Here is a 27,967-nt window from a genome sequence, read left to right on the forward strand (position 1 = left end):
TCAAAGACTTAAGCTACAGTAGGATATCAACTTTAGAATTTAGAATATATGACTATTGTTAAAGCCAAGGGTTATTTTCCAAGTCAACCACTGTGGTGTGGTCTGTGTTATAGCCTATTCAGTCATATAAAACCGAATTGTACTGAGCTGGGATTATCGTACTGATCAGTGAGTACATGATTGTATAAATAATGTCATTCCTACAATGGGACACATTTCTGCTGTGATCTGAAGTCTGCAGATTAATTCACAGATGATGAACAGAATTTACCTCTTCAAGCTATTCTCTTTCTGCAAACCTGTCGGTTCGGACACACTGCTTGGGAATCACTTTGATTGTAAGAGATTAGTTCTGTCTTTAATTGTGTTTTTCATCCTGTACCCTACAGGGATTGCCAGGACCATCAGGAGAGAAAGGCGAGACTGGAGACGTTGGACCGATGGTGAGTTTTGTGCTTTGAAAAGCACATGTACAGTATAGACACCGCCTGGTTGATAACATTCTGAGAGTGTTGCCCACCGATGGTGCGCTGTAGTGATGGGAAATATCATACATTTCAGTGGACCGGATCATTCAAGATCGCTCAGTAAAAAGACCCATTCATTTAGTTAATTTTGGTCGTTCGGTACTCCCGGAAGCAAGGGATCTCCCCCTGCATATAGACCCAGTCAGCAGTCACTCGAGTCAAGTCCTTCACGTTCCATACTACTCAACAGCGGAACACCACGTGATGTACTGTACCTTGATTCTATTGGATGAGCCAGGCTGACCATCACTTCAGGCTATGGGTTTTTTGTTGCTGGCCCTACTGCGGTGGGCGGACCGTGGGATGCTGTCTGGGAACACACAGGCCACTGCTGCTCTGGGACTGGGATCAATCTATGTTTTCCATTCCAGTGGCTTTCAATTGGTTTAACAGAGCGATGTTTGTGCTGATCATTATGTCAGACAGCAACTAATTAAAATGACTAGAGCGGTGCCCATTGGAGCCTTAGAGTATATATTAATAGAGACGGCACCGGATTTCTCCTCCCATCCACTTGCATTAAGTTGCTCAAAAGCGCATGAGGCGATTTCACTCCTCCTTCCGGGTAGGAACAGAGTGCATTCTGGGATTGATTGCCCCAATAACATGAACGCGCTGGCCGTTGACTATCATTGCGCCGTTTGCGCACTTTCACGTATGAAACATTCGTTCATGTGTCTGGGCCCAATAACATGAATGTGCGCAATGATAGTCAATGGACCAGCGCTGGCTCGAGCTGCAATGACAAATCCGGCCACTATGTCCATTTCGCCTCAGGGTTTCCTCCGGGTGCTGTTATATACTCTAAGATTGGAGCCTCTACAGCGGTGCCCGTTGGGCACTGGCCTACTTGGAACTTGCAAGTTGGAAATGCATGCCCCCCACACAGATATTATGTCTGTATCCCTTTTATACCCATATATGGAGTTCTTTGTCAGGCATGACCCTGGACACTGGGCAGGGTCCAGGGTCCAGAGCAAGGGCAGAGGCCTTTTGGGGGCGGTTCTGGACAACCGTGGGTCTGACCGACTCGACACCGGGTACTGCACCTCCTGTGGTGCGGTGGACAAGAAACACTTTCCTGGGGTTTTTATGTGGGTAATATATGTTTTTAGATATTTTAGTATTTTACACAGCACTACATTTGGCCGTTGTGAGTTCAAGCCCATTTAGAAAGCTATTGCTTTGACTTGAAAACAATTAAAACAAGGGTAGTTAGAGGTGTGCATAGTTGAGCCACTTGACTCACTGTCAGACCAGAATGTCCTTGACCTTTGACTGTGAATTTGAATGGTGTTAAAATCAAGCCATTTAGCCATTTGTTGGTTGGTTGAATGGCATTTGGTAGGAATATTTCAAAATGTTCACTGAGTTCCATTGTGATTGTTTAAAACCATGCTGAGTAAACGTTAATGTGTATCGCAGTGCTAATTGGAAGCACTGCATTTTATTTTGCCAACTTGGTCTGTGCACTCTATCCAATCTGCATGGTTCTCCAAATAAAAGGGAGGCGTGATGTGTTTGTCAAACTTACACGTTGTCAGTGTAAAATTGCTGACACATCATAACTCGGACGGAATTCATAAATATTCTGCACTTGGTGACGTTTTCGATTTTTGGCATGGTTTTGGTATGGGCATATGGTTTACAAAAAACATTGCAAACAAGTTTGGCTGGCCCCCTAGTGAGCTGTTTGCAGAAACTCCAATATTAGAAGTCAGTTACTTGGATATGCTAAATATAATACAAAAATATAGGAAAATCTAACTTCTGGAAAGGCGTAATTTTCAAGATAGCGTCTGCAATGGCTGCCGTTGCGTTCTCACTTTTTATTTTACGTTTACAGAGAGACACAACAGTGATTGAAAACGCTGTAGAGTTGGCATATTGCCAAATTCAAGATGGTGCCCCAAGGTGGTGTCCCATTCTACTAAATTATGTTATTTATTATGTTTTATTGAAAATGAACACAATAGTTCACATTTAAGGTAGTCGAGTATTAAAATGGTAAAACATTTTGGAAGCATATAATATATTACTTACTTACTTAAAATTACGTAAATAACCACAAAATCATCAAGTAATCCAGTAAGCCAGGCTTACCAGCCCATTATTAACCTCACTTCACCAGGCTTTCCACCTCGGAGGAAAACAAAAACCTCTTATTCCCATGTGGTTTCTGGCTTTTTCGTCGTAGCTTTGTTTTGGTGTGTCCCCCCCCCCTCGCCAGTCGCTACGAGTTGGAATAAAATATGCATATACCAAACAAACAATTCCAAGACGTACTTGAAGAAATGTGTCGGATTCATACGCTGCATCAAGGCTTTATTGTGTGGGCCCTCAAATTTGGATGTCCTTGGGTACTTTTCGGTACTTTCCTGCCTGCCCATGACTACAAATCAGTGACTACAACATGACGTAAGTTACCATCCGCTCCCGACCGGATCATAAACCCGAAAAGGAATGCTTCCCCGGCTATCCCATTATAGGCCCTTGTGTTATACAGTCGCTATTCATCGTCATCTTCTGAGTTCTCTGGAAGAAATGTGTGACAGTGTGACACAGTCCACAGAAATGGTCGTCCATATTTTCTACAAGAGCAGCGGATTGCCTTACAGGCTTCTTCTTCTTGTCGTGTCCACAAGACAGTCGTTACAACACTTGGCTAGATGTGGTTCAGCCACAGCTGAACACATTTCTGTCCCTTCTCATTGAACTCTGCCAAGTCCGATGCTGTGCAGGGATGTTCCAGCAGGGGACATGTGAGGAGGTGCTGCATGGTCTGCGGCTCTGTGCCACAGTCACACACAATGTCCTCGTCATTTGAATATCCCCATTTTGCGAGAGTGGCTTTTGCTCGCCCAACACCAGATCTTAATTTCCACACTGCGTAGGTTGAGTCTGCTCCAGGGGGTATAGTGCCTCGCTAGCCTTTAACTCCATCGTTGTAACTGGTGGGAGGTTGCCAGTTCTTTCTTCCCACCCGAGCGGCGGGACGCTATTCAGGAAACATTTCCTGTGCTTTTGGCTAGCACATGGCCGAAGAGAGGGTGTCTTTCGTCGATGGACTGTTGTTGCCACTCTTTTCTGCTTGCTGCATTCCGCCGTATCTCTGGTGGTGCTATGCCTGCCAGAATGTACAAACGGTCTGTGGGTGTAAGAGCAACAGTTACAATGAATGACCTTAAAGAGACTGTCTGCAGCAGCATTCATTCTTGACATGCATGAAGTCGGACGAATCGATTATCTTGCAGATTCCACCCCTACCCCTCAGATGGTTCTAATGAGTGCTCAGAGGGGAGCAGTTAGGGTTTAAGTGTCCTGCTCATGGACAACTCGACACATAGCCTGGGCTCGGAACTGAACCTGGGACCTTCTGTTTTTCAGGCAACCTCTCTTACCATTCAACTACAGTATGTCTCCCCTCAAGACCGAAGGGCAGGGTCTCCTCTTACAAGCTTGTGGAAGACAGTCTTTTTGCCAATATGCCAACATATAACATATCTGAGTCTTTTAAATGGTTTAAAATTTCAACTTTGCACTCTGGACATGACTTCTCAGATTTTTGGTGTTGGCAATGGTCTCCATTATGCTTGTAAGAAGTACCCTTTCCTTCACTATTGTGGGTGCTCACTGCTCATAGAGAGGTCGCCTAGGAAACAGTAGGGGCTATGAGCGAGCCCCTATCTGCTACCCCTGAGCAGGGATGAGAAAAGAATAGGATATGCCATGACCTAGGGATGGAACCTGCAGATGATTCAATGAATCAGTATTGTCTTACTCTTGAAGATCATTCATTGTAACTGCTCCACTGCCTGCAAGACAATCTGCCACTCTTGAATACGATGTGCATGCCATCTTGGATTTGGCATCCGCCCCCTTTCTGCGTTCTGCATCTGAACTCTGTAGGAGAACATTATTATCTCGCAATTTCACTGATTCAGAGCAGCTGCTCTGGAAGGTTCCCGGGAACCGGAAGGTTCCCAATTCGATCCTGGACTCCCCCTGTGTTTCTGTCAAAGTGTAATTGAGAACCCCTAACTGCTCCCGATGAGCAGGTTGTGAATGAACCATGAGTGAATGTAATGCAGCCTACATTGTAAAGCTCTTTGGATAAAAAAGCACCATTTTACTTGACCTAGACTTGTATTGAATTACTTGAGACTTGAGCTAGACTAGAGATTTGACATAGACTTGAATGAAGACTTGACTTGGACTTGTCTCACATGCCTTGAGACTTGACCTACACTTGCCTCAAATTTATTTGAACTTGACCTAGACTTGTATTAAATGACGTGAGACTTAATTTAGTTTTATTGAATGACTCGAGACTTCATTGACTTAGCATTGACCTAAACTTCATCAGATCATAACGTGTTATGGTTAAATATAGGCCATAGCCTCAGGGATTTTTGTTTTATACAAATGTAATTTGTAAATTCTCTCTTTTCTAGGGTCCTCCTGGTCCCCCAGGACCACGTGGCCCTGCTGGTTCCAGCGGCGCTGATGTGAGTACCATATAGCTTTAAACCCTGCCTTCAAAATCCTCATTTAATAGAAACAATGTAGATGTAATACTATTATGGGATTTTACTTTATACGCTGACACTAATTGAACCGTACTGTACATTGTTTGGTGAGACCCTAATAAATGTTTTTACCTATTCAGGGTCCTCAAGGTCCTCCCGGTGGTATTGGTAACCCTGGTCCTCTCGGAGAGAAGGTAAAGCGATTCACTGATATTTATCATGTTTTTATTGAAACATTTCCCCTGCATGATATAAATTATAAAGTACTGAAGCGGATAAGTGACCAGTGTCTCCCGATGACTGACAGACACTTTGTGTTGACAGGGAGAGCCTGGTGAGTCTGGACCGCCTGGAATTGGAGGAGAGCCTGGAAAGAAGGTGGGTGGCTGAGTAGAGCAGTGGTTCTCAATGGTTTTTGACTCAGGTCACCCCTGTAAATAACGTTTTCATCCGTGGCACCCCTGAATGACATTGTTACTTTACAGCACCTTATATTTATGTCATATTACGGTATGTGAATGCCTATATCACGAGGAAAGCTTTGTTTCCATTAGGACAGATTCAAAATACCTTTATATATACTTTTTAGAGATGAGTAAAACAATACTTTTGCAGTGCACCAAGTTCAGTGAAACTCAGATCTGTTTATAGGGTCTAAGTGGCTAAACTGAAGTAATATTCCAAATATTACCATAAGTATTCTGAGGCACCCCTTGAGAAACCCTGGAGTAGAGACCTTTAACGTCTGCATTATTCAAGAAGTTGGTGTTCTCCCATCGCTCTACTCTTTGATGAGTGACATTTGTGGTCAAAATGCAGGGACCTCGTGGAGAGCGCGGAGAGAAGGGAGAGGGGGGACAACCAGGTACCTCTGGACCCGCCGGAGGAAGAGGAAGGCCTGGAGACGACGGACCTAAAGGAAACCCTGTATGATTCTCTCTCATTCCCTCTCACACACAGACACACAGACACATACCACTGTATATGACATTTGACTTCAACGTCTGGTGCTAATTCATGCTCTGTCGCACAATTATGAATCGGGCTTGAGCTATGTGTTCCCCCTTGTCCGCAGGGTCCGGTTGGTTTCCCTGGCGACCCCGGTCCCCCCGGTGAGCTTGGACCCAGAGTGAGTATCCTGACACATCCTGCCCGTCATCCTGTTTATTACATTTCTATCAACCGTAGACTATAATCGCATCCGACAACAAATCCGGTTGACCTGTTTAACGTTGTCTTTCAGGGACAAGATGGAGCCAAGGGAGAGAGAGGAGAGGATGGCGAACAAGGAGAAGCTGTGAGTAGCAGTGAGAGAGTGTAAAGTGTACCAGTTACAATGTAGCATAAAATGTAGCCGTTGGCCTGTTCCCCCCTGAACCGTTCTCTGATAGCACACCATCCTGCATTTTCAAACTTGTATTTGCTATAGAAATTAATATTTACAAATGCTATACCGGAAAGCTGATAGGCCTACTGTTTGTTTTTTTTGTTTTTTTTACAAAACACCCAAGAATTATAATATGACATTATATACTTTATTATAACATTAAGTTATTTGTTATTAAATAGGCTTGAGTGACAACTGTTGTCAATAGATGATGTCAGTGTGTCTGCAGACATCTGCATGTCTGCTTGTTTTGAACTCTCCCTCCCTCCGCAGGGCTCCCCTGGACCCACCGGTGAAAATGGAGGTCCTGGGCCAACTGGAAAGAGGGTAACGTCACCTAGTTCCTCTGACCTTCTTTAGTACCTGTGACATTTTGACACAGATCATTATGGAAGCCACAGTTGAATTTGATACAAAGGTGTTGAAACCGTACGTTGTGGTGTATTTTTGCAGGGGCCAGCAGGAACGAGAGGACCAGAGGGACGTCAGGGAGAGAAGGGAACCAAGGTAAGAGTTCTGAGGTCGTACAATGTAACGCTATTCTTTATTTGTATTTTCCTCTGCTTTTCGCGATCATATCGTGATGTGAAACAGGCTGGACTCCAAATCACAGCGTTGGGGGCGTTGGGGCAGGGTACGGGTAAAGACCCCTGCCCTCGGGTTATGGGATCCGAACTCGTGCAGGCACTTGCGCTGTGTGATGCCGATCCTTCTAGTGCGTTCAAGGCATAAGTCACTCATGATAAGATCGTTGGCTAAATGTACATTTATTTTTCTTCCCAGGGAGACTCAGGTGCCATCGGAGCCCCAGGAAAGACCGGCCCAGTTGGTCCCCAGGGCCAGCCAGGAAAACCAGGAACAGAGGGTCTCAGAGGTCTTCCAGGATCAGTGGTCAGTAAACACACTGCAAAAGAGAAACGATGGATGCAAATAATATGAGTAGTACTGACAATACTGTAGGTGTTGGATTTGATTGTTGCTACTGTATGTTTCAGGGTGAACAAGGATCTCCAGGCGCTACCGGACAGAAAGGACCACCCGGACCTCTTGTGAGACTGGAATCCTGTTATTTTCATACATACATTATGATATACAGTTAAAGAATACTTTGACGCACAATGTTGTGACATAAAAGATTCTGTGTTCATTTTGGGGACCATTTTGACACCGTTCCTACCAAGTACTAGTAGCGTACAATATAAGCACCGATGGAGCAATAACAATACAGGGAGCCTACAGTAGAGGTGTCAATGCCAGAATCCATTTACCTATATCTTCTACTATCCTGCTTCCCTTTTTCTTTCAACCTGGCTCTCTTCCTCTCCTCTTCATCCTGTCTCTTCCACCATCATTCTCTGTTTCTGCCCTTCGTCCTCCTCCTCCATCCTGCAGGGTCCACCCGGCTTGCCAGGCCTGCGTGGAGACCCAGGAGCCAAAGGAGAGAAGGGTCACCCAGGTCTCATCGGTCTCATCGGACCCCCCGGAGAGCAGGGAGAGAAGGGAGACAGGGGTATGTCTGGACCTAACGGATCGGGTGGATCCAAGGGAGAGAATGTGAGTTCATTTTGAAACATTATTTTCAGATAAATGTTCCACAACCGTGCTGATACGATGTGTGTTTCCAAACAACTATGTTGTAATTGTCACTCAATTCTGGTCACATGCTGTGGTGGAAAACGTATTCATTATCTACAAGCTTGTAGATCAGCTGTGCACAACACGGTGTGCAACCAAGTATAAAGCAGAGGTTCCAACAAGAGGCTCTACCTTGATCTATATCAACCTTCTTACAAACGAATGTGAACGTCCAAACCCACCGTTTACATCTTGGCCATTTTAGCTGCTATGCCATCCCAAGATACTTACAACATGGAAAATAAGACGCAATACATAGTATAGGCAAGCAATATTATCTAATTGTATGAGCCCTTTGAACCACTGTATGGGGATATGGATTTGTTTTGAATCATCTCATGTCTTCTGTTGTAGGGTATGCAAGGAGCCACTGGACCCCTTGGCCCTGCTGGTCCTGCTGGTTTGCCTGTGAGTATCTTTACCTCTGAATAAAAACCTCCTTTGTGAACCTGAATAGGTGACAGAATATTTGTAAGCCGAATGTTGAACTTTCAAACAAGCAAAGTTTCCAGTGACTTTAGTGACAGAAGTACAATGGTGACATTGGTGAATCATCACAATACTGAAGCTTAATATCTTCCACAGGGCCCTCAAGGTGTCAAGGGAGCTAAGGGATCTTCAGTAAGTACACCATCTGGCAGTTGTTCAATAGAGTTAAGGTCCCTGCAGACAGCTGCTGCGACCCTTTGATACTTGTAAAGTATATGACTATATGTTGTATAGTACAATGCTTGTGACCCATGTTAAGTACTGTACAGAATGTCAACTCGTGTGTGTGTGTGTGTGTGTGTGTGTGTGTGTTTGTTTGTGTTTAGGGAGGATCTGGACCTAAGGGAGAGAAGGGTGTATCAGGTCCCCCCGGACCCCCAGTGAGTACTCTCGACTTATCTTTGAGAACATTTCCACAATCTAGGATTTACTTATGTTATTTACTGTACACAGTTTGATGCAACATAACATAAGAGTGGTTCTAAACACTTGCCTGTAATGTAATTCCTGTAATGTATGTCTAAACTTTAAGTATAGTCCCTTTGAGGGGCAGTATGACTCCCAAGGGGTTGAACATGAGAACCACTGGTCTATATTTGTAGAGTGCTTTATTATTTTAATTATTTCAAAGACAAAAAATCACTTGAAAGATTAAAGAATGAAAACATAATATTGTATACAGACACAGATTGTATCCATTTGTATGTAATGATAATGCGTTTATTTATATAGCACAATTACAGACATAGTCAAAAATGTCTTTATAGAACAGGGTAAAAGACAGCAACATAATAAAAACATTTGAGATAAACTACAACAAGATATCAGTAAATAAGATGGCAGGCACAAAATGTAGAATAAAGCATACACATATAATCAATGTCACAGCGAGTGCTGGCGCTTTGGCATGGGGGGTCAGATCAACATATCCACCTGGGTGACGGCATACTGCTGGGCGAGCGCTGGCACTTTGGAATGGGGGGTCAGATCAACATATCCACCTGGGTGACGGCATACTGCTGGGCGAGCGCTGGCACTTTGGAATGGGGGTCAGATCAACATATCCACCTGGGTGACGGCATACTGCTGGGCGAGTGCTGGCGCTTTGGAATGGGGGGTCAGATCAACATATCCACCTGGGTGACGGCATACTGCTGGGCGAGCGCTGGCGCTTTGGAATGGGGGGTCAGATCAACATATCCACCTGGGTGACGGCATACTGCTGGGCGAGTGCTGGCGCTTTGGAATGGGGGGTCAGATCAACATATCCACCTGGGTGACGGCATACTGCTGGGCGAGCGCTGGCACTTTGGAATGGGGGGTCAGATCAACATATCCACCTGGGTGACGGCATACTGCTGGGCGAGTGCTGGCACTTTGGAATGGGGGGTCAGATCAACATATCCATCTGGGTGACGGCATACTGCTGGGCGAGCGCTGGCACTTTAGAATGGGGGGTCAGATCAACATATCCACCTGGGTGACGGCATACTGCTGGGCGAGTGCTGGCGCTTTGGCATGGGGGGTCAGATCAACATATCCACCTGGGTGACGGCATACTGCTGGGCGAGCGCTGGCGCTTTGGAATGGGGGGTCAGATCAACATATCCACCTGGGTGACGGCATACTGCTGGGCGAGCGCTGGCGCTTTGGAATGGGGGGTCAGATCAACATATCCACCTGGGTGACGGCATACTGCTGGGCGAGCGCTGGCACTTTGGCATGGGGGGTCAGATCAACATATCCACCTGGGTGACGGCATACTGCTGGGCGAGCGCTGGCACTTTGGAATGGGGGGTCAGATCAACATATCCACCTGGGTGACGGCATACTGCTGGGCGAGCGCTGGCACTTTGGAATGGGGGGTCAGATCAACATATCCACCTGGGTGACGGCATACTGCTGGGCGAGCGCTGGCACTTTGGCATGGGGGGTCAGATCAACATATGGAATGAATTCTGTACTGGCCATATATGGAGCATGTCTTGAGTGTACAGGGTTTGATGAGGGCCTGTTGAGAACTCTAGTTTTCGCCGGCTGCCGGGCACGGCTGCACTAATGACTTTGGGGCAGGCCAGTCTAGAGTTTAAATGGACAGGTATCAGTCAAAAGGGAGACATCGAAGAGGAAGGATGGATGGGGAAGGATCAACATATGGAATGTCAGAACAGGTCAGCTCCATATATGGAGATATACGGGTTTGAGGTCAGATGTAGAGTTGCTGGCCAAGGGATCACAATCCCTGATGATGTCACGTGATGTCACGAGGCATGACATGGGGGTGGAAATGCACAATTTCATAGTAAATGCGACCTGTGGTCGCAATCAAATTCTCAAGAGGAATTTAAGAGAAAACACAACCATAATTTAAAAAGACAAATACCATGCCTCTCTGGGATATCTGTCACAGATGATGTTTCCTCTTTTCCATGTTCATGAACATAGAAGCAAGGTGATTAAGATTGAACAAATTTTTACCAAAAAAATGAAGAGAAAACCTAATGGTTTATAGTAATTTCACTTCAAAATAGCATCATTGATACCTCAACATCACAGACACTGTCTTTTACTCATGCCACTCCATCCCCTCCCCCTTCTTTGCCTACAGGGTCCTCCAGGTGATGTGATCCAGCCCCTGCCCATCCAGAGGAGTCCCAAGTCCAAGCGCTCCATCGATGCCAGCCAGATGCACTCGGACATCGACACAGACAAGCCCGTGGCAGACGCCACGGGGGCAGAGTTCCTGGCGATGGGCACTGAGGGCATGGAGGAGATCTTTGGCTCGCTGAACTCCTTGCGGCAGGACGTGGAGAGCATGCGCTTCCCCCTGGGCACCCAGGACAGTCCCGCACGCACCTGCCAAGACCTGCACCTCAGCCAGCCCGACTACAAAGACGGTAAGGGGTGAGGCCGAGGTGTGGGTCAGGGGTTCGTATTGTAAATGAAGGTTCATAGTTTTAAAACTCCATCACCCCAAGACTCCATATGTGATGAGAACTTAGTCAGGGCAGGAACACATAGACAAAAGTCATGAACATCCAAAGTGTATCTAAATCAGTCAGAGAATAGGAAGGATATGAAAGGCAGTTTAGTGAACATGCAAGATATAGGCCAGTCAGCCATAGCCACTTGCCCAAATGTGATGACCTCATTCAGAATCATGAATAACCCCTAGTTCATTGACACACTTCAGCTCAGATTGACCATAAACCATTTTATTGCAAAGCTATTGCATGTTAGTATGGCGATGTGGCTCTGCTCATGTGATATCAGATAATCTGCATACCGAGACACAGGTCTGATCACATTTGATATCTCCGATTATCTGTGCACCAAGACACAGCTCTGATATCAACGACCTCCCAGAGCAGAGCCAAAGATACAATAATACATGAACAACAATACACAGTAATAACACATCAACACATGATTCAACACAATGAATCAACACAATCACAAACAATATAATAATATCCCATAACCCCTGAACTACAGGGAGGAGGCCTGGGAGGTGGGGGCTGAGGTGAGGTGAGGTGAGGTGGTGAGCTGCTTTGACAGCTCAGCATGAAGAATGAGAAGTGAGCTGCGGCTGCTTAAGGAGGCCACCTGAATTGCACTGTGGGAATGAGGGCGTGGATGAGATAGCTCGTAGCGAATGAGTGAGAAGGGGGATAGCCTGGAGAGGCAGCTGACTTAAAGAAGCATGAGGGGAACTATATATATCCTTCTGCTTTCCGTGCCTCAATGAACTATCGCATATGCTTGATTTTGACATGTCACATGCTACTTAATTTAAGCATAATTCAAATTAGATTTTTTTTTTGCCTGGTACCCCAACTTTCAACCCCTGAATTTACCATGATCCACAATTTATATAATAATCTATTTTTAACATGTTATTTGGATGACCCTAAGGATCATAAAAAAGTTTGAACTATTACTATTGCAATTTCTTTTGGGTCAAATCTTAGATTGACTGGCCTAATAGAAGGTTCCTATGATTCAATCATAGGCCAGCAGAGGTCATTGTTGTCCTGGAGAGGTCTTACCCAGGGCTTGAAATGAATCCCCACCAACATACCAAATGCAGGGGAGAAAAAACAACACAAAAAGTATCAAACTACTGTATGATGGACAATGCTGTGAAATTACCAGCTCGGCCCATGACAAATCACTGCATTTGTCTGAAGCCACAATTCTGCTAGTCCTAACCCTACAATAACAATTATTCCAACACTGCGACCCCTTTTCCACCGCTTGGTTCCCAATGGGTTAAGTTCTTTGTGCTTCTTAGTCCAAAGCTCCAACATTGGAACGTTATTTTATTAATTGAGTGGGCAAAACCATACCTATATTAAATTGTTACCACCATGAAACTTCCCCAGTTGATTACTTACATGAAGACATTGATTTATTGTATTATAAAAAAAAAAAAATTAAATATGCAAATGAAGCATTATAGGAAAATATGCAAAAATAGAAAATATGAAAACTGTGGAAGGGTTATCATATATTAATTTACTTATATTGATCCTATAAACAATTTAATATAGGTATAGTTTTTCCCACTCAATTCATAATTAACGTTCCAATTTTGGAGCTCTGGCTCATGCTCATGGACTAAGAATCACATAGAACTGAACCGGTTCCCATTGGGAACCAACCGGTGGACATGACTGTGCTGCTGTGCATGACTGCTATTTGTTCTCTATCATTAGTATGCCAAGGTAGGGGAATTAGGCTGTGAGGAGATATTTGGGATAAGACAATAAAGCAAAATAAAATTGTGTAAATTCTGATTGGCTTGTAGTAACTTTAAAATCTAGAAGCCATGTGAATGGTTAATCGAGAGGCCTGGTGATCTCAAGCGCCGGTCTTAATCTTTACACTTCCGATGCTAAGTAGTGTATTGTACATGTAGCTTGGCACCCTTCACAAGTCTATGATTAAATGTTGTTTTCTTCCTGTGCCTCCATCTCAGTATCTGCATCTCAGTTCCATATTTTTATGCCTCCTCTCCAATCTGGCTCCTCCTCCAGGCGAGTACTGGATCGACCCCAACCAGGGCTGTTCCAGAGATTCCTTCAAGGTCTTCTGTAACTTCACCAATGGAGCTGAGACTTGCCTATATCCCAGCAAGACTATTGACACGGTAAATAACATTGCGGTGTGCATAGTTGAGCCGTGAAACGCCAAGTTTCAACATCATGTGGAATAGGATTGTCTAACCTCAACTAGGAAGGTTAAATGTCTTGAGACAAGATGTGAAATGTGATCAGTCTCATCCATCTATGATGACTAGTTATGAAGTAACACAATGTGTTTCACAATCACAATAATTACTTTTGTCTTCTTTACCTTTGACCTACCTGTCAGATGTTGATATGAGTTAGAGATGTAATATATGGCATTTAATGGCAGTGACATGACACACAGTGACACAAACATTTCATTAGAGTTGTATCACCTCATGTTGTAACTCAATTGCAAATACTACACACGTTGGCTGCTCATGCTGGTAGCAAAGCTACGGTATGTCTGTTCATAGCAGGACGGTATGAGGTATGTTAAAGTTACATGTGTTTATGGCAGGTGAGGATGAGCTCTTGGGAGAATGAGACTCCAGGATCCTGGTACAGCCAGTTCTCCACAGGCAGCAAGGTGGGTAGCCCTTCTATTCATGGCATAACAGGCAGCTTTTAAAACTTTTTAATACTGGAGTATTTCCAATTTCCAGATACTGTCACTGCTACTCCACTACATCTCGGATCCAAAACTTGTACTCTTACGCCACTACATTTATTTGAAAACTTTAGTTACTAGTTACTTTGTAGATTGATAATTATTACGAAAACATACATCTTTGAGTGCCAGGTATTAACCACTTCATTTTGGCCATTTGAAAATAGCCGATCTACAATGAAATGGGACATTCTGCATAATGAGTACTTTCTACTTTTGGTACTTTAAGTACATTTTGATACTAACAATACCTTTGTACTTTTACTCAACTACATTTTGAAGTCCGGACCTTCACTTGTAATGGAGTACTTCTACATTGCAGTATTGATACTTTCACTCAAGTAAACATTGTGAGTACATTTCCCACCACTGCCTCCATCCAGTTCTCCTACGTGGACTCCAGCGGGGAGCCGGTGGGTGTGGTCCAGCTGGGCTTCCTGCGGCTGCTGAGCGTTCAGGCCCGTCAGAACCTGACATACCACTGCCACCGCTCTGTGGCCTGGGCCGACCGCACAGCCAAGGGCAACCACAAGAGGGCGCTGCACCTGCAGGGGGCCAACGACGAGGCGCTGAGCTACGAGACCAGCCCCTACATCAAAGCGCTGATCGACGGCTGCTCTGTGAGTGATTGATGCACGCACATACTGTACGCAGTACGCACACACAGACAGATTTATTTAATGATCCATCCATTCATTCATTGTGACACATTTTCACTGTGGACAAGTAAAAAAGCACGCACATCCAAATTCTTAACAAAAAGTATGCCAAGAATGCGACCTGCCAAGAATGAGACCTTAAAACAGTCTAAACTTTGATCACGCTAAGAAAGTGAATCCATCACGTGCGCCTAGAATGAGCATAGACATATAAACGTAGACACCTCTTCCGGCTCTAGAATGAGCATAGACATATAAACGTAGACACCTCTTCCGGCTCTAGAATGAGCATAGACATATAAACGTAGACACCTCTTCCGGCTCTAGAATGAGCATAGACATATAAACGTAGACACCTCTTCCGGCTCTGGCGCGAGACTGTATCTCAATTCTCAACGGAAGGCAACATGGAGGCAACGGGAGGCAATGCGTGATTGCATTGGCAAGCTTTCCCGAAGCATAGCGGAAGCAAAACGGAAGAACGGAAGGGGGCGTTGGGACGTTCGGTAGGCCAATCAGAGGTGCGACTCCCTCTTTCCCAGCAGCACTTGCCTTCAAGATTCCGCTTGACTTCCTCCTCCCGTTGCAGACAGGTCTCTCCAACGAACTGCAGCGACCAATGAGGCATCTATATTTTGTAATATCTATGAGAATGAGGTTGTGGCTCAAATATGGAGGGCTATCACTTTCGGGGCGGACGGAAGTGACCCGTCTTGTAAGCTTTTAACGCAGATTTCTCTGGCACTAGCGCCACACTGGCCTGGAGGGCCGGGAGATAACGCGTTAAATGCCAGGTGCAGGGCAGATGCACAGATCAAAGAAAAATAGAGTCAGCACACTGGGTCATACTCCAAAAGACTTCATATTAAATTACTACCTCATAGTGTGTTTTTACCCTTTGACTGTGGAACTTGGTCACTCACTCTGTTATCTCTCGTCCTTTCTCTGTGTCTCCTGCAGTATCGTAAGGGCTTTGACAGGACAGTCCTGGAGGTGAACACACCACAAGTGGAGCATCTTCCTCTACTGGACATCAAGGTGTCAGACTTTGGGGAGAGCAACCAGCAGTTTGGCTTTGAAGTGGGACCTGTCTGTTTCCAAGGCTAAAAGCATACACGCACACACACAGAACATGAACACACACCATGCCAAGAACCACACGTAACACACACACACACACACACACACACACACACACACACACACACACACACACACACACACACACACACACACACATGCACTTAATGACACACACACACACACACACACACACACACACACACACACACACACACACAATGACGATACATGCCCAGCAATTTGTAAATTTACTTGTAAATGATATGAATAAACACACACACACACGCACAAACATCCGCTCACACACATACCGCACACACATTTACACATACACACACACACAAAGAAGTCTCGATGTGAGATAGACACTCACACTGCCCGTGGGACATCATGCGCCATCGTCCCAACAAGTAATGGACGTCAAGACAAATCAGAATAAAAACACTCTCACGAAGAGGAGGCCATCGGCTGATCGATTGAAACGGACATCAAGAGAACCAGCAAGATAAAGATAGTTAGATGGATGGATGGATGGCGTTCTTGGGAATACAGAACCGCCAGTGTAAGTGAAAAAGCTGGCGACTTCAATGCCAGAATGCCTAGCCTCCGACCCCCCTCTCACTCCTGTCTCCTCCCCACTGTCTCTCTCTCCCCCTTTTCTTTTTTGCTCCACTTTTCTCATTTGCTCTACCTCTCACCTCATCTTCCAGAGCCCCCGCTCTGTCACCCACTAGTCTCAGCTCCTGCCAAATCACATACAAGAGGAGCCGAACGAGGAGCAAATAGAGGGACGGACCAAAGCGGCGAGCCCGATTCCCAACTTGGGCTCTGCTTGTGAACATCTGCATTTGTCTAGTCTAGCCAAGCAGCCACACGAATGTGCTGTTCATTGTCAGGCTCTCCTTTGTAACCTTGGTGCAGTTCTGACATAACCAGACGCGATGTGGCATCTCAATGCAGTCTGTGGCATCACAGCTCAGTTTGGGGAGAGTGTGAGCTGTATGCAGGTGTGGCCATGAGCAGCCGTTGATTCAGTACCGTATGAATAAAAATGTACAAATGCTATGAGCAATGAGAGACAAGCCTGACAATTATTAAGGCAGTCCAAATTATGTTGCGTGTGGTGGGGCAATATAGAAGGGATGTTTGCCCGATCTCATAGTCTAGATAAACGACGAAACCAAAAGCCATCCACTTTGTAAATTGTGCTGTGCTTGATGTTCTTGTACATGTATTTTATACCTGTCACAGCTGCCACTGAAAGGCCCACATGTTTGTTATTTTTTTTGTTTTTTTATCACACAAACCAAGTAGGCCAGAGGGTTGTGGCATCACCAACTGACCCAGTGCTGACAGATTCATTGCCTCCTGGGTTCTTTTAAGCCCCATTCATACTTCGTCGACTGATGTGGCTCATTGAAAATAGCCAACGTACAAGCCCACAATGTGGTGCATTAGTGGCACGTTGTGGGCTTGTAGGTCAGCTATTTTCACAGAGTGACACCGTCGTGTGACGGAGCATGAATTGGGCTTTACTGTCTACATTCCAGAACCTTTTCTGACATTCCATCGTGTTCAGCCAGCGCAGAACGCTATCAGGGTTTAAATATGTATATGAGTTTCAAAGTTGTTTCTCTCTCTCGCTCTCTCTTTACAACCGTGAATAAATGCATGCTTTATAAAAGACAAAAAAACATGTGACCAGGTGCTAATTATACCAAAGCAAAAACATTTTGTATTATTCATTTTGAAACTCCATTTTTCTTAATGTGTTTTTTTTTAACCACCTCCAGAAGCTGTCACTAGGTTTTACCGGGGAAAATGTGCATTACCTTCCATTTGTACAGAAATAGTGATATTCTATTGTATTTATTTAAAACAGGGTGCTATGAGATTTAAAAGAAAAATAATACAACCACCAAATATTCCAGTTGAATGTGGTATGATTTCATTTGTATTTATTTCCTGTAGCTCTCAGTCTAAGGTTCATTTGAAACAATTAAACATACATTTTTAAACTCACTGATGACTTGGAGTTGACAGTAATTCTGTGCGCACCCTACAGGTCCATGCATGATGTCACAAAAGACAACACCTTTTTGTACAACCAAAGAGTCTGTTTTGTGGCCATTTATTGTAATTTCCCTTTTAGTGGTTTAATGTTTTGTTTTTGTTTTTCCATCAATTGTACTGTTACAAAAAATTGCTTCCTTTGTAATGATTAAATGTTGACTCTCCAGTGCTGTCACATGTTCATTTGCTGTTTGATACTGTTTTGATTTGGCTGTGACTAGGGTTGGAGCCGGTTTTATCACTGTCAGAGCTGGTATGTCGACTGACTTAACTTCTGCTATAGAATACTGATGATCTCAAACTTTAAAAAAAATTCAAAGACCACCATAACTTAGTGTACAAATGGAACCAAATGGACTTGTTAGGGTCCATTTGGTTCCATTTGTACTCTGAGTTACAGACCTGTAAGGGTCCATTTGGAACGCCCATAGGGAATCGTTAAAGGAAACAGTTTGAGGGAATCCTTAAGGAAGGAAGTTAAAATCCTAAAGAAGCCCAACCCTAGCTGTGACCAGTGCCTACATGTAGGTGGTGGTTGCACCCGAGTCTGCTTGGGCCTACGATTGGGATCTAAGGCCAACTGTTTCAATTCAAAGCATAATATACTTTAATATTTCTTTCTTTTTTGGTATTGTTTTGCATGCCAACCCGCTTGCCACAATCTAAACTAGTGCAGTCACAGTTCTGTTCTTTGGTCTTCTGTAAGGATCGAGGCAAGCTGGACAAGTGGTTGAAGATGCTTTTCTGTAACTGGAAGGTAATGCGTTTGATTCCCATTACGTCTCAGTGTTTCCAGTCAATCACATTGTATCCTGTTTGACTCATTGCTGAAACCCAACCTGTGCTCATCATTCACGTCATTTACCAGACCATCAGAAGAGGCAGCAAAATAACCTTCTGTTTGAGAGACCACAATGGGTAGTCAACAGTTGCTGGGAGGGGAGGGGACATTTCTCTCAAACACCAATAGGGTAGTCAGATAAAGAAGAAAATATGTAAAGTAAAGACTACATGGGGTTTAGGTTTGATTAAAATATATTTATATAGTTGGGGAAGGGTGGAAGCAACCAAACAAAGAAAATGAACTGAGCGGTGCAACTATACGTACTGTACCGTAATACTGGTACTATTCGTACTGTACTGTACGGGTGAGAGAAGACACCCCCACTCAAGATTGTGAAAGCCCTCCTCCCTGTGTGTGTGTGTGTGTGTGTGTCCCGATCTGGAGCATGGTTAAACGTACTACTCACTAGGAGTAAATACTAGGTCATGCTCAGACACACACACACACACACACACACACACACACACACAAAGTCACTGTTGGGAGCAGCTAGCACCGCTCAAAATTATGAAGGGAAAAATAAACTGTCACTTTAGTTGAACAGAGAGAATATTGTTTTTATTGTGTTAAAGACAAACATTTCAACAAAATAAATTGGTGCTGGAAAGAGAAAAAAAGTATTATGTGTCTAAGTATTTTTTTAATTATTGTTTCTATACGGTAATATATCTTTTTTTTAAGTGCCACTTGACTCCTCATTTGTTTTCCTTTTTTTTGTGTCCAAATAATTTTTACTCCTATGTTGTCCCAACATATCACATCATTGTTTTAGCCACCACCTACTGGAGTTGGAGTTACTGGAATACTTCTCATTTCAACTGTATATACAGACTGTGTTCTCTGTATGAAGAGGTGTCTATATTCAAACTAATTCAAACAAGAGTTCTGTGTTTGACATACATCATAAATCTCCAAGGTAAACAAATGTGGTGAAATGTGATGATTCAGACAAGCAGTAAACCAACAATATTACAACTTAAGCATTGTTTATTTGCACTACACAAGTACATACTACATAATATAACATAGAACTCTTATACTGTACAAATTCACAGTCAGATCACAAAAAACATGATCAACGGTAAATCATCATGGCCATAGCATCATATTATAACAAGCACAAATTAACTGTTCAAGGTGTGGCAAAACAAAAATGGCCTTCAATTGGTCTGCTTCAGCATGAGGGACAGCTGACTTAGCCAATGAAAAGTCCTCCTGAGGATGAAAAATATGGGTGGTGGAGCATTTTTTTCGTGCTTATTTTTCTTTTAACATTAAAAGGCAGTTAACATTTGAACTTGAGATATGTTGTTCGTATATATATTGATTTACATATCACATTAACCCATTTTGACCTGAGATCAGATTCTAAAAATGTCTTCTACATCCTGACAGTTTAAAAAAAATATCAGATCTACAAGCTCGTAGCGCGCCACCGAGTGGCGCGCTACGAGCTTGTAGATCTGATATTTTTCAATAGCTAAAGCATAACATAATGCTAACACCAAAAGAGGTTCCCGCCCAAAATGGGTTAAGAATGAACAGTCATTTAAGACACAACAAGAACTACGAACTAGTAACCCAATGGTCCTTATTAGAGACGCATACTATCGCTGACTTGAGAATTGTATTTGCATAAGCTACAGATACATTTCACACATTGTACTGTTCACTTAACTCCCACTACTTCACCACAAAAAGACATGTCAGTGTACAATACCTGTCACTTCGATGCTAGCTCCTGTGATGTAACAAGAGTCATCTGAGGCTAGGAACGCACAAACATCAGCCACCTCTACCAGAGGACAGAGAGAGGGGGGAGGGGGTGGAAGGACCTGGTTAACAAGGTAGTTAATTGATGGGATGGAATTAAGGGTCATTGGAGTAGATAGAAGATGTGTTGTGATGATCCTGCAGTTTCTGGATTTCTTCAATCATTTTCTCAGATTCGATGTCGTTTCGCTTAAAAGTTTGAATCTTTGACCTGCTCTACCACAAGCAATCAGGTGATTAGGATTTGTTCCTGTCTTCTTCTTTGAGACATATGACAACTCTCAGGTGCTAAATCAACTCAAATCAAATGCTGTGTCCTGCGTTTTAGTTACTTCCTACTTAATGCAATTTCCTCTATGCTCGAAAGTACCTTTAATATGATGAGTTTCTACAACCCATGATCTCTGTTGGAATGCTCTTTTGATGGACGATATATATACACTTGTATATACACAAGTGTCAGAATATCCCAGTGATTCTTTTGATTTTGCGGTTGTTCTCAAGTCATGGATGGAAGTTTATTTGCTTTTTGACACGTTAAGACTCTATCATGACACTTTTGGGGTTCTTCTGATCCACTGATAAACACGGGGGGGGCAGGGGGCACGGTGACGTAGTCGGTAGTGCTGTCGCCGCACAGCTATAGAAAGTCCTGGGTTTGATTTCCGCCAGGGATGCTGTGGGCGCTGGTGTTCTCTCCTCACCGTCATAAGCGCCCATACCCTAGGTGAGGTTGGCGAAAGGGCCTTTCTGTGTCGATCGATACCCTCACAAAAAACATGCAGTAATCCTGTTTTTTATACTGGCTCCCCCTGATCTGATTGAGGCGAAAGGAACTGGTTGGAATAACGTGTTCCTTCCACGTGTTACGTACTACCGGGGAAACTCACCCCTGTCAGGTGTTAAGAAGCGGCCTGCATTGTCCTCATGCATTGATGGAAGCATGAGCTCAGTTTGGGGCTCTTCCCAGGTTGGCAGAGGATTACATTTTAGGAAATTGGCACCGGTTGAAAAAATTTCCAAAAAAGGTTCCAAAATCGTGGGATTAAAAACTCACCTGCTGGCTCACCCATTCTTCCCATAGGCACCATGGCGGTCATCTGAAACACATATGAAATAATTAAAGGTGATTCTGGCTTACTGTGTGTAAGTATGTAGAGAGAATCCATACTTATGTCATGCATCTTTGTTTTCATGAATGTCTATCGGTAAAATCAACAGCCTTATCTAAACAAATCAGATTTATTGTTCATTTATTTGCACGTTGAGTACTGCAAATATGATATTGGTGAATGGCAAAAGGTTTTGATTAAGCACAAGCACTTAAAGAAAGAAGATGAATTAACCACCCTCCAGCCAACCATGAGAATGTATGTTTTATCATAATTGTTATTTACCTTACTGATAACTTTCTCTGGCACTTTTGCTGTCATGGGAGTGAGTATGAACCCTGGGAGAACACAGTTGCATCGAATCCCAAACCTGTGTGGAAGGAAGAGGAGAAGAATATTTCGTTTTTTCTGTCCACAATCTTTTCCCATCTTCTACGAGAACTCAAAAGTCAAACTCTTCAACACACAAGAGACAAAAAGACACTGGAGTTCATAAGGGAGTCTAAGCTACTGACTCCCCTGTAGGTGAACGAATTAATGAATTTTCAGGGATATCTGACTGCATAACATGACCATATTTACGTGTGTGTGTGTGTGTGTGTGTGTGTGTGTGTGTGTGTGTGTGTGTGTGTGTGTGTGTGCGTGCGTGCGTGCGTGCGTGCGTGCGTGTGTCCACCTGCTGAGTTCTTTGGCAGCTGTCCTGGTTAGCCCTTCTACACCAGATTTAGATGAGGCATAGTTGATCTGCCCAATGTTGCCCACCTGGAGACAGACAGACAGTCACAGCACATGTCACAAAGTCATTATGGTCACCTCAAGTCAGATGTCCCTGAAAACATAATTGAGAGTATAGAACTAGAGCCGAGATTAATTATATTTTAACTCTTTGATTGAAGAGTAACATTCATGTTTATTCAAATGTATGGCTGCCTGCACGGCCCTGGACACGCATGATGCAACCAGAAGCAAATGGTTGTAAAAGAGCACAGTTTTCATCTAAAGAGCCAGAGGTCTCACCTTGCCCACGATGCTGCCCAGAGTAACAATAGAACCCTTGGGAGCTCCACAGGCTGCTAGAGCCTTGGCAAAAGATTGGGTGACCAGAAATGTCCCCTTAAAATAAGAGAGCAAAATGGTGTCATTGCAGGAGCAGATGTCAATGAAAATACAAAACAATAAAGACAAACGGCAACAAAGTATCATATGAGAGATAGACATACAGTCAAATCTGTATTCAAATCTGTGCAGTATTGTTTATGTACTGTATAGATAAGTACTGAAGAATGTGAACAGATTTTGGGTGAAGATGAAAAGGAATAGCCAGAGAATCTGATATTGTGTTTTTGATATTTGATAGCTAACATCGCTCAGATAGAACAAAGGGAAGACAGGGGCAAAGGAACATGTTTTACTTACAGACTGGTTACAGTATAATGTTTTATTCATTAAAGCTTTAATTCTACTACAGTAAAGCCAACGGTAGGTATCCACAAAGATTATAATGTTTCCATATTTAAAAACCGCTCTCAAAGGGCACCTACGGACGGCTGCAATTCGAAACTGGCCCCCGTAAAATCTGAATCCCCACCCACCCCCTTTTTCCCCTCACTGTATATGTTTCTTTTCCCTTTTTACGTCCTCTATGATGATTTCCTGTTTTTGGCTACATAGAAGTGTATATTTGTACGTCTCTAAATGTTATGATGAATTGAACATGGTGGACCCTATTGTAAACAAGTGTAATGCTTTATGGTGTCATCACAACAGTTGTATTGAGTTGTGCTTGAAATGTACTGTAATTCTCCAAACTGTTAATAATTACTTCAAGGGTTAGAATCAATCAATCAATATATTCTAATAATAATAATGTCCAGATACCTTGAGGTTAACCTGAAGGACTCTATCAAAGTCCTCCTCCTTCATTCTCAACAAGAAGTCATCCTGGGTGATGCCTGCCGCGTTCACACAAACTGAAGCCGGCTGGAAGTAACGACACTGGGGAGATGCAGACAGGAGGAGACAGTGACAGAGTGAGTGAGAGGGGACTTTAACACTAGCTGCTTGGTGGTGGTGAGACCCTCAGAGGGTAAGGACAGAGGGCGAGAGAAAAAAGGAACCATGCTAGAAGTGTCACTGTCACAGTGTCACACCTACATATTACAGTACATAACATACCTGTATGCTGGTGAGCAAGTTCTCAACACTCTCTTTGGATGACACATCCACCACTGCAGACATGTGCTCCTGCCCTCTGACATCGTGAGGCAGGCTTCTCAGCGTATCGCTGGCAGACCCCTCGCTGATGTCTGCCACCACGACCGAGGCGCCCTCGGAGGCAAGGCGCTGGCACACCGCACGGCCAATACCACTGCCCCCTCCTGGATGGAAGGGAGCACCACAAACAAACTTGTCCATTAATTAAAGGTGCAATGCACTAGAGCAGTCACCCACAAATTAAGTGAATACAGCATCAAAATTGGTTTAACCACTTTACCCCTATATACATTTGAAAATAGCCGATGTATAAGCTGATAATGTGGACACGTTACAAGCTTGTAGATCTGCTATTTTCAAACAAATCGTGAAAAGATATGACAAAATGTTTAACATTGTTGAAACACAAATCTTGTATGGGGTGGGAGGGTCCCTGGCACACACAAATGAAATCAGAAGGGGTCCAGGCAACATACATATTAATTTGGGGATCCTTGACATGAAAAAGGTTTGAGAACGAGGACTGGAGGGAAAAAAAAATATATATATATATTGTTTTGCTTCTCAAGTGTTGTTTTGATTGCCATAATTGATTGATTCATGGTGTAACCTTATTATCAGTTGATTTATGACAGGTGTGTATCAGCTACCAAGTCAGTCAGTCAGTGTAGGAGTAGTTGCCGTTTGCCTTTCGTTCAGTTTCTTGTTTCATAAGTTTCAGTATACACAAAATGTTTTGGACCTGTCAGCCAGGTCTTCACTACAATTAAGCAGCTGGCTGATCTCACAAAATTAACACAACTTGAGTTATAGAGAATCTAAGAAATGCAATTAATTCAATGTAACTGTAAACTGGTGGAGGAGAGGTAAGCTTATTTAGTCTCCATAAACCCATAATAATGCCTTTGCTCAAATCCCACCAGTATCTTCCTTCTGCATCTCTCTTTACTCCAACTGAACTGAGCTGTCATAACTGCCTAGTTAGAAAACAAAAACAAAACGTGTGGGCCCGCCACTCATCATTATATTGATTCTTCATCCAATTTTATAACTCACATCAAGATCTTAAACCCTTTGAAATTGTCAGCAGTGGCTTTGACAAGTTTAGTCAAACTTTTCTCTTGCGTTGGCATTCGATTTGATTGATTGATTGCAGTATTTATTAACAGTAAATAGGTACATTTCAAGCACAACTCAATACAAAAACTGTTAACTGTGGACTATTGTTTACAATAGGGTCCACCATTTTCAATTCATCAGAACATTTAGAGACTTACAAATATACACAAATATGTACAAATATAGTATACTATACACTATTCAACCATCTATCGAAAGGCCGAGACTCATTTCCAGGATAGTAGCCTATTCTACATGCCAAAATATCCTATTATTTATTATTCTATAATTCTAATGTGGAATTTTCTGCCTAATATTCTGCCTAACCTCTCTGCCACTGGAGACTAGATTTACTGGGATTATTTTGCTTTGCAACTTGAATATCCTGTTTACTGCGGATACGGAAACTGTCTGTCTGCGTGCATTTGTGTCATAGATGTGTGTGGAAATGACAGGATACAGTAGATACGAGTATGAGACGTAGAGTTATCGGGTTCCTCAATAGGCGGCCAGCGGGCCATTTGCGGTCCGTGAGGCGCCCCCTTGTGGCCTGGTATGGTGTGTGTGATATGAAGTGTGAGATTACCATAATGACAGTAATCCTTAATCATATTCAAGGGGTTTGGCACATAGTGTACAAATGGAGAGTTTACAAATGGAACCAAATGGACCATAACATGTTCCATTGGGGGTTCCATTGGCATTAAATGGGGGTCACTAGTAGCCTCGCGTTGCGATACTAATATACCACTGCGCTATGCAATAGGGGCGGGTTTAGTGTGGCTGCGCCAGGCTAGGTCACTAGTAACCTGACTCTGCCAGATGGGGCAGCAGAGAGTACACTGGGTTCCCCCCTGCTGCTCCCATCTGGGAACTCTCAGGCAGACTAGATGCTCCGGCCATAAAACGGCCTGGCCAATCAGCGGCAGCTAGAGGCGGGATCTCCCATATGTCTGTCAGAAAGCCTTGAGGGTTTCACCCAACACCATTTGGCACCAAGTCTCCATCATTTAGCTGGGGATCACCTGGAACCCCCTCAAGGACCACTGGTGGTCCCCGAACCACTGGTTGAGAACCACTGTTCTACATCTATTCTAAACTTAATTCATTAATGGAAAAAAACGTCTTTTCGCGCGCACAGACTCTGCCCCCAGCCTGGTCCAAACAAGTTCTTGAGCTTAGCCCAGATACCCTGGGTAAATATAGATTTCATTTCATTTCACCTTTGAGGAAAATTAATTGGGGAACCCTGATAAAAGCCAAGTCAAACCACCGACGCGAGTTTAGGAGCGAGCAGGGTAACGTTAGCTTACCTTGCAATGTAAACTAAACTAGTTATTATTATCATTACATATATTGGGTAATTAATGCACGGAAAGCGAAAGTAAACTAACCCGTCACAAGTGTCAACCTCGAGATGAGTCTAGTGGTGGCAGCCATTGAATACAGTAAGGTGCTACAGTATTTACAGTCCGACGGAACTCAAAAGTGATGATGGCAGCCTAAGCTAAAGGCCTATTCCTAGTTCAGTTTTCGGTGAAGAGGTGACTGACCAGTGACCACCGAAAACTACAACACGACGTATTCTCCTGTTTGTCAAATCATGTAGGTGTGATTATGTTGTGATAGAGGCTTTATTTATGTCGACTGTCGGGATAAGGGATATACCGGTAGACGCAGTTCTGCTCCTTTACCACTGAGTGGCAGAGTTGTCTAAAAACGTCAACTTCAAGTAGCCTAGATTATTTAGAAGATCAACAGAAGATGGTAAATTTGGGTTTGTGGTCAAAGTAATTTTTTTGTTTAGTTTTTTGCAATAACCGTGGTTATAGCTATAACTAGTTTAAGGTTATATGTATGATAATTATGCGCACTATGCCTAATGCTTACATTGAATGCCATTAAAGGAATTAGTACACTACTAGAGTATATTTTAAATGGAAGTAGGCTAAACGCTTACTTCCTTTTGGTTGTATTTTTTTCTGAATGATGAGGTGCTGATTAGCCTACTATTCTGGATGAATCGAGATTAACTATTCATTTTGTTTAGCTCACCTGCACCTTGCGCACTTGAGAGATAATATTTGTTTTTTTGATAGCTTGCGAAAAGAAAGTAATTCAAGTTGAACTTGAATTCGGATTTTCAAAGTGAAACAAATGCAGACTACACTCAGTAGGAGCTGTTGTTATTTGTAGCCTGGTGAAATCGCCTCGCGCTTTTGAGCAATTTAATGCAAGTGGATGGGAGGAGATATCCGGTGCCGTCTCTATTCATATATACCATACTCTAAAATCTAATCGCATCCAATCTACATCATAGTGATCTGCATCCACAATAATTTACAAAGATTGTTTCCGTATGCGCTCTAGACAGGATCCACAATCTCTGAATCATAGAAGCTCTGAATCGGAATCCCTCAAACACGAACGCAAGGACAACACAAGAGATGGTCGCGGCCACACAGCCAACTCAAGGTATGGCCACTGAGCCGACTTGGGGACCCAACGCAAGGACAACACAAGAGACGGTCACGGCCACACAGCCAACTCAAGGTACGGCCACGGAGCCGACTTGGGGACCCAACGCAGCTCCTCCAAGGAAAACAAACAAATTAACGGAGCTGAACGTGAATCCCCCCCACCGCCCACCCCCTTTTTTCCCCTCACTGTATATGTTTCTTTTCCCTTTTTACCTCCTTTATGATGAATTCCTGTTCTGTCTATAGAAGTGTCTATTTGTACGTCTCTAAATGTTTTGATGATTTGAACATGGTGGACCCT

The 27,967-nt window shown here is 43.5% G+C and overlaps 2 protein-coding genes across 2 annotated transcripts in view; one reads left to right on the forward strand and one right to left on the reverse strand.

Moving 5' to 3' along the window:
* The window catches only part of LOC306937990 (uncharacterized protein), an 88,113-nt gene extending 69,823 nt beyond the window's left edge, over positions 1 to 18,290 (forward strand). The window contains exons 47-66 of the mRNA XM_079522012.1: positions 390 to 443; positions 4,982 to 5,035; positions 5,197 to 5,250; positions 5,381 to 5,434; positions 5,876 to 5,983; positions 6,132 to 6,185; positions 6,300 to 6,353; positions 6,717 to 6,770; positions 6,897 to 6,950; positions 7,227 to 7,334; positions 7,439 to 7,492; positions 7,836 to 7,997; positions 8,433 to 8,486; positions 8,664 to 8,699; positions 8,894 to 8,947; positions 11,176 to 11,464; positions 13,607 to 13,719; positions 14,160 to 14,228; positions 14,693 to 14,929; positions 15,929 to 18,290. Coding sequence (XP_079378138.1) covers positions 390 to 443; positions 4,982 to 5,035; positions 5,197 to 5,250; positions 5,381 to 5,434; positions 5,876 to 5,983; positions 6,132 to 6,185; positions 6,300 to 6,353; positions 6,717 to 6,770; positions 6,897 to 6,950; positions 7,227 to 7,334; positions 7,439 to 7,492; positions 7,836 to 7,997; positions 8,433 to 8,486; positions 8,664 to 8,699; positions 8,894 to 8,947; positions 11,176 to 11,464; positions 13,607 to 13,719; positions 14,160 to 14,228; positions 14,693 to 14,929; positions 15,929 to 16,075 — 1,863 coding nt within the window. The 3' untranslated portion in view covers positions 16,076 to 18,290. The remainder of the gene's footprint in view (positions 1 to 389; positions 444 to 4,981; positions 5,036 to 5,196; positions 5,251 to 5,380; positions 5,435 to 5,875; positions 5,984 to 6,131; positions 6,186 to 6,299; positions 6,354 to 6,716; positions 6,771 to 6,896; positions 6,951 to 7,226; positions 7,335 to 7,438; positions 7,493 to 7,835; positions 7,998 to 8,432; positions 8,487 to 8,663; positions 8,700 to 8,893; positions 8,948 to 11,175; positions 11,465 to 13,606; positions 13,720 to 14,159; positions 14,229 to 14,692; positions 14,930 to 15,928) is intronic.
* Positions 18,291 to 19,937: 1,647 nt separating this feature from the next.
* Positions 19,938 to 26,749, reverse strand: hsd17b8 (hydroxysteroid (17-beta) dehydrogenase 8). Its single transcript, XM_079522234.1, has 9 exons — positions 26,581 to 26,749; positions 24,029 to 24,231; positions 23,732 to 23,848; positions 22,871 to 22,966; positions 22,530 to 22,615; positions 22,139 to 22,223; positions 21,799 to 21,841; positions 20,689 to 20,763; positions 19,938 to 20,183 (listed from the first exon to the last, which is right to left on the reverse strand). Exons 1-9 carry the CDS (start codon positions 26,624 to 26,626, stop codon positions 20,164 to 20,166), a joined length of 771 nt encoding a protein of 256 aa, XP_079378360.1. The 5' UTR covers positions 26,627 to 26,749; the 3' UTR covers positions 19,938 to 20,163.
* Positions 26,750 to 27,967: the final 1,218 nt, after the last annotated feature.

The sequence above is a fragment of the Electrona antarctica genome (genome assembly GCF_951216825.1).
Source record: "Electrona antarctica genome assembly, chromosome: 15".
NCBI classification, from domain to species: Eukaryota; Metazoa; Chordata; class Actinopteri; order Myctophiformes; family Myctophidae; genus Electrona; species Electrona antarctica.